Below are 7470 nucleotides of genomic sequence, written 5' to 3' on the forward strand. Positions count from 1 at the left end.
TTCGCATGTTCACGAATCATAGGGCATGCCGGTTCCTCAGGATTTTTTATCTATACCGTACTAGCATGTGGTAATATTTTGGCACAGAAAAATCAATTGGTGCACAGCTGGGATTCGAATGTAGAGCCTTTCTCAGTCCCACACTTAAACCACCACTACAATCATTCATTCTTTATTTGAAAAATATATAGCTTCTTTTAGCATACTTAATACACACATACAATACTTATACATACATAGATTAAAAATATAAAACTATATCATAGCCATCTAGATGAAAATATAAAAACGTCTACCATTTCAATAAGACATTCATAGCAAAATTCCTGTCTATATATTATTTTTTTAAATTCTTTGTGTCTACATCTACATTTTTTACATAAAAACAATGGGACGTAAAATGTGTGCGCCTTTAAAAGCTTGCAAAAGTCGCGAGCTAAGAGGAGGGATTCTTTATACTGACTGCTACTGCCTACGTCGAAATGGTTTACAGTATGACTGTCGAAGAAGTGGCTGCCAAGCTTCCAAACTCTGTCAGACTTTACCAGCACCCCTATGTGGACCAGCTAACACAGCTTGCGTCAAGCACAGATATAATCCACATGCTGAACCGTTATACAACATTTGTAAAATGCGGAGAAATAATTATTAAAGTCTATCAGTATCTATCAACACCTTTATATATATTAGGACTATACTGGCATGTATTTTCATATTAAGAAGAATAAAATGAAATTCGAAAAAGAAACATATACGACTGACAGAACATTTTCGCCTTTCGACAATTGCACATGAATATTTTGTAATTTTTTTAATTAATTTTTGTATAAATTTACAAGTAAAAATTTATCTATAAAATAAAATAAAAGTAAATAAAAATCTGTAAAATATTAAAAGCTTAACTCTTCCCTTGTGTGATTCCTTAAAACCCACTTCGTCAAAATGTAAGTGTGTCTATGTATGGTCTTTATGCTGTTCTTTTAGTCTACTTACCTTATATAATTTTCTTTCAGGTGTTCACCATGTGGTCCAATGATATGTTACAAGTACGAAGATTGTGGTCCTCCAGTAAGTATATTCATTATATTGGGGGGGTCATAACATCTACTAAATTCGTTATCATTACATACACTATTTTTATCAAAATTACATCATATTTTGTGTGCAGCTTCAGTGCCTGCCGCGATCAGCATTCAAACGAAATGGTCTGCAAGATTGCCAGTATTTCCAGCAAGGGTCCATACGCTATTTATGCAGAGATGGCCCTGGTTGTCCGAAGCCTTGTCCTCCGCCCTGTCCGCCGTGTGTTCGACGCCCACCACCCGGAAAAACCTACGTGACACGATTTAGTGACTTTGACTTAATTTCACAATGGTAATAAAATGAAAACGCTACTCCCCGGCTTCTGAGAGCATCGGTAATTTTATTTCATTAAATCACGGCGGACATTTGGAGGCTTTGGGTGACCGTAAAAATCATAAGCAATTTTTTGTCCTCAGAAAGGCCGATCAAGTGATGCAACACCTCAAGAGGAGAGTAGCGATGAAAAAAAGAATGAAAAGGAAAACCAGCTCAAACGAACAAAAAGCCGCGAACTCCGCGGTGGGATAATGTATTACAGCTGTCATTGTATTAAACGTAACGGGCTACAACATGATTGTAGACGAACTGGTTGTGGCGGTGAGCCATCATGTCTAGTTCTTCCCGATCCTTTATGTGCCCCTAGTCAGTTAGCTCGCGCAAGAGGTCTGGCAGACCCCGCACCGTTGGCAGCACATTACCGAGCGCAAGGTGGTGGAGCTGGCCCTTCTAATGACTCTAGTGGAGCTGCCGGTGGCGGAAAACGATTCATTGTTTGTGAATTGAAAGGCATAGTTCCGGACTCACAAGCCGATAAAACGACTAAGTGCTGTAAGTGCCCACCTTTAGCGAATAACTCGACAGTTCAAAAAACTATTGGTAGCAAAGATTGTCTTTGTAATTCTAGCCAGGGTCCCAATATGCCATCAATGTTTGTGTTTGATGAAAAGACCTTAGAAAGTATAATGAATAAATTTAATAATAAAGAGGTCGCGTCAAGCGAGGACAAGCTTGTTATAGGACCCGGGGGACGACCTCGGAAGCCTAAAGTCGAAGCGCCAAAAGAAATTTGTACTCGTCCGGGATGTGTGCATTGGAAACCACCACCTCCATGTGTTTGGGATGCTCCTTGTAAGGCAGACTGTTTTGAGGCGCCCCCGGGAATTCAACCAGGACGCAATCCTCTCGCTGGCGGTGGTGGCCCCAATGCCGGACCCTACAAATCGGGCGAGAAAATAAAAATCCTTACACTCATTCAGTAAAATGTTACCAGGTTGTTCTACAAAAGGAAGCGCGATGCAAAGTGGCAATCCAGAGACTGCGGCAGGCTTGCCGGTCTTAGTAATGAAGTTGTGTTAAAATTTATGTAACGTGAAGAGTAAAACGAAATAAAATATAAAACTTATAAATATCGTTTATATTTAACGAGGTTATTCGTCAATATGCCAATAACAAGTTAGGATCGTCAGGCTCGCTTAATGTCATAGGCTTGTGTCGCCGTCCATGCGTCGGGTTCTCTCTCCCTAAAATATGGCGAGGGGCCGATGGCTGGCCATGCATCATACCCGTGAATGGGTGCTACTTGTGGAGACTGGTCGTAATTGAATTCGTGTATGCGGTGATGTTATTTCTACTACGTATTTGCGTGTTGCTCCCCCAGAATGTAAGTGCGTGCTCTTATTTCACCACGCCTCGTTTATTGCCAGTTCTTTTCTGTTCTACGCCTTTGATTTGGGAACTGCTAGTAAATGTAAATTAGAAGCATTTCATATACATTTCTGTTTTTGACGTTTATAAGTGTACATTGTGTTACCTATATGAATCAATTATTTGAATTTAACACTGAATTTCCGCTGTACCAATTTTGATAAAATTTTGTATTAAAAAGCTTACATTTAGGGCCTCTTTCACAATGTCCGGATAAGTTCCAAATAAGCTATTTGTTACTTGTTTGTAGGATAAACAGTATTTTTGCGTTTCACGAGTGTCAGATGGCGCTATACGTCATGAAATGTGAAGTATCTTATTTAGAACTTTTATTTTTCGAATGATTTATGTGTTGCATAGCTATTTGGCACTGCATCCATACATTGTGAAACAGGCCCATATACAATAACCTAACAATATTTAATAGTAATAAATAATACGGTCATTCTTAAGAAACTTATCGTTCATGGATAGGAAACAATGCTAGGCAGCTTGTTCTATATTGTTCGATAGATTTGTATGTACGTAAAAGTACATATAAAAAGTTAATATATATAAAGTAAAAGTTTCTTACTTATAAATTATGGAACCGTTATACTATAAAAAAGAGCTTTGTTTATAGTCTTTAATTTATAGAGATACATATGTATTTATGTTTAAATTTACCTTATTATCCACTTGATTTGATAGAAAAATAGATTGAAATAAATACTTACACATGTTGAAAGTTATGACGAAAACAATCTAAATGATGATTTGATATTTTTTTGTTAAAACTTAATGATATTCGATTGTTTATTTTTTAAAATGAGAAAATTATTCAGAGTGCTGAAGTTTTAAAGAATATTTATTTAATCTGGGCGCAAATTTGTTTATGCCCATAACAAACGCGCTTCTAAATAAACAATTTTTGCGACAGGCGTACCAATGTACCTTATCTATAGATCAATCAATTATTGATCAAGGTAATCTATAAAATACAACATAGAATAATATGTAAACGTTTTCGGCGTCTATTTGTCGTGGTCTAAAAATATTGTTTATGAAAGGCCAAAAGCCACAAGACTAACTATTCAATGTTATGTATTTGATTGTTAAAAAAATTCATAACATTGATTATGTTATTTATTGTTTAAAAAATATATATTAACTAAAAAAATACATTAATACTACACGTAATTTTAAATTAAATTGAAATTTTATATTTATATTGCATTAAGGCTAAAATAAATATAATTTCCTTTCCCAGAATCAAAATATTGTGACGTGGTCCGTGCTTATTTTTCCGTAAAAGTATTTTTTGTGTTATTCATAAAAAAATCCTATACTTCACATTGACATTTTGACGTTCCAATGACAGAAGAATGCAACAGATTTATTTTTTTAAATTGATTAAATTTTGCCAAAAATGAATGAAATTCCAAATTAAAAATATATTTTCGTAACAATGTCAAAAATTTTAATACGCAAGGTGTTCCCTCAAAAATTTTGGTTAAAAAAAATCGTTTGTCAATATATTCCTTCCGCAGAATATTGTGATAGCTGTAGTGGTGATAGCAAAGAGCCTCCGAAAGACCAGACCCCAGGTGCACCGTCCCCTTCAATCTATGACGTACGTCTTAATTTATCAGCCTTATTATCAAGGATATATTAAGAGAACAATTTATTATAATTAAATACTCACAAAGATTAAAACTTAGCAAAGCCCTCATCACTTAGGGATATAAAATTCAACCTAATATAGACAAAAATCAATAAGAATTATAAATTTCTTAGCGTTCTTCATGCATTACGTATTTGTACTCACAAGCCACTAATAAGAACAATGATAAACTGTGAAGTGATTTTTGTTTTTATTCGAATTTTGGTTTGTTCCTTTCCTCATAAAGTGCCATCTCTTTGCGAAGGAAAGGCGATCATAATGGCTATTATACTTTTGGCTGCGTAACTTCTAAACAATGACTTGGTGCTTTGACCAAAAGTGAGGTGAGTCTCTAACTCACCATACACAATCTTTTTTAAGATGCGGAAATATGGACACAAATTGCCTTGCGATTCCGTAAGACCAAGCTTTGAGCCATTATCTGGCGTACCGACTGGAGTATTTAGATGCACAGATGGAGAGGTTCGTATTCGTTTAGCAACTGTACAATAAATAAGTATAATCATATTTTGAATTGTTAGAATTAACGGTGTTTTTCAGAGGTCCCATTGAAATGTGTTTTTGTTTTCTATTAGTAATACAGGAAGTAGTAAGTAATAAAGATAGTAAAACTTTAGACAGGACATTTTATATTTATAATGACAGTAAATTAATTATATATTTATGTATTAAACTATACAGCTTGTACTATGCACTATATGTACGTCATATTTACTACAACAAAATACCTCTGTCATTAGATCTACAGTTTCTCAACTACGATTATAGCTCAATAGTGCTTATATACGAGTATAACCATTTCCTAAAAATATTAAAATTGTTCTACTTTGAAAATTCATTTATATGGAGGATGTATGAGTAGACTTGTTGCATTATTTTCAATATTGACTTATAAATCTATTATACTTATTGTTATACTTAAGATTATTATTAAAAAAAGGAAACTGTAAGGGAAGTGTTTAAAATACTTTTGTAGCCGTTCATAATTTCAGCGCCTTGGAACCGGAGCTTGCAAGTGTTCATACTACCAAAACCCAGAATATTTCTCTTTCCATCACATGACATTTTACGATTTTAATTTAATACTAAGACCCTGTCGTCAGGCTAGTCCAATATCAGGAAGAAAAAAATAGATACGAAAAACTGTCTTTTATTAATATTAAAAATATTTAAGCCACAGTATAAATTGTTCGTAAATGAAAATATTTGCTATGTGCTGGTATTATTGATGCTGTGGTGTTGGAGCTACATTAATCCACAATTATGTTTTGATTGGCATAGCGTTAACTAATGGAAGACCTAACTACCCTGGAATCTAACACAAGTCAGCAGATGCTCTTTCTGGATAACCTTAAATTGTAATTTATTTTATAAAACATTAATAAAAGGAATAATTATATTAAAATAATCGTTGTACCCATAGCCTTTACCAACTGATGATTGTTGGTAATATTCTAGCGACACCTACATTCTACGACTAGAATCAGTGATGACGTCATGCACTGAAACCTTCTTCTAAGGGTTCTTCGGGCGAGCCGATCAGTAGATAGACTGGACCTATTCTTTTAGATTGAAAAAACATGTCACCATGTCACTCCACCCATTTCCATATTTCAAAATGTTCAGGTCTCCTTTCATCGGTTTTTTATATATTGAGATTTATTATTTATTATACAGGAAAAAAACGTCGAAAAGATTTAAGTAGTAATTTAAAAAACTAAGGCCAATGACATATACACCTCGTAACAATAAAGTCATTAGTCGATGATGTGTGTAACTTAATGGACTTGCCACAAACATATGACCCTAATTTTAAAATTTCCTAGTACTCTAACCAATCCCTTTTGACATAATTTTATCAGTAGAATTCTGCAATTGAGAAAGTAACGCCTTGAGAACAAAAAACAGCAAAACATGCAGACGTAATGTTGTCGTGTAAGTTTATAGCATACGGTCTATGAACATAGATTAAGATTTTCCCTAATTTACGTAAAAAATATGGAAATCAGTTATCGAATATAAGAAATGAAGTAACTATAGATATGCATTTTTCACAAAAGGCGAAAGGTTCGCTTTTAAAGGGTTTCTGTTTTGTTTAGGCAGCAGAAATCATACAAAAAAAAGCATGCTAATTGGGCCTATATCACACGATCAAATACCGGCATTACGACTCTTCTGTATCCTCCTTGACTTTTTACTATAGACAAGTTTCAAATCAAAATAAATAAATTTCTCTATTTTTAGTGACATAAAATGTTTCTTTTTCTTCTACAAATCGCGCCATCTATATTTTAGCATTTAGACGTAAAAGGATCGTCTGTTTCCAGTTATTGGAAAAGCATAAGACGTAGACGGATTGGCGATACTGAATTTTGCCAATTATTAACGGCATTATTTGACCTGAAACTCTCAATTAATGCAGTATGATTACTATTAATCAAAGTTTATGTGTGTACATGGGCATTAAGCTTAAAAAGTAGAAATGTACAACACAACATTATTATGATACACGAAATCTTCAGTAATATTTCAATGTTCAGTATTAACATAAAATGATATTACATTACACATTTGTTTTTTTTTTAGTTATTGTCTTTGTCGGTATATACTCTTGGTACATCCTGTTGACTTCAGAGTGAAAATACTACACTTATGCAGAACACGCAGACTTCCACGAGATGTCATCTGTCGTACATAATAAGCAGCTTTCTAAGAGATATTTTTTTAAAGTATCCTTAGTCTAAGGCTTAGACCTCAAGCTTTTAGAGAGTTGGCAGATAAGCACGGTTTATCAAGGAAACCTCTGAGCATGAATATATACCATGGGGAATGGAGGCTGAATTACATTCGAGTTTGAAAAATACAAGAATAGAACTTATATTCCCACGGCATGGTCACGCACTTCAAGTGGCTATGTTTGTCCATAAACAAACAGCATTTATCTTATCTGGTTATCTACGGCAGGGGAGCGGGGAACGGGCCCGTTAGCTTCACCGCACACTGCACAGCTGATTTCACAT

General features: G+C 34.5%; 1 protein-coding gene across 2 annotated transcripts; it reads left to right on the forward strand.

Annotated features, from left to right (window-relative positions):
- Positions 1 to 648: 648 nt before the first annotated feature.
- On the forward strand, positions 649 to 2463 carry LOC110994870. Of its 2 annotated transcripts, none has more exons than XM_022261762.2 (4): positions 649 to 944; positions 1014 to 1068; positions 1500 to 1911; positions 2354 to 2463. In XM_022261762.2, coding segments are annotated over exons 1-4 (555 nt in total). In that variant the 5' UTR covers positions 649 to 942; the 3' UTR covers positions 2440 to 2463. The 2 variants fall into 2 exon arrangements, 1 of the variants encoding a protein (XP_022117454.1); XR_002600229.2 differs by lacking the exon at positions 2354 to 2463 and adding an exon at positions 1169 to 1417 and having other exon boundaries at positions 656 to 944; positions 1500 to 1544.
- The last annotated feature ends 5007 nt before the right edge of the window (positions 2464 to 7470 follow it).

The sequence above is a fragment of the Pieris rapae genome, chromosome 1 (assembly GCF_905147795.1).
Source record: "Pieris rapae chromosome 1, ilPieRapa1.1, whole genome shotgun sequence".
In the NCBI taxonomy this organism is placed as follows: domain Eukaryota; kingdom Metazoa; phylum Arthropoda; class Insecta; order Lepidoptera; family Pieridae; genus Pieris; species Pieris rapae.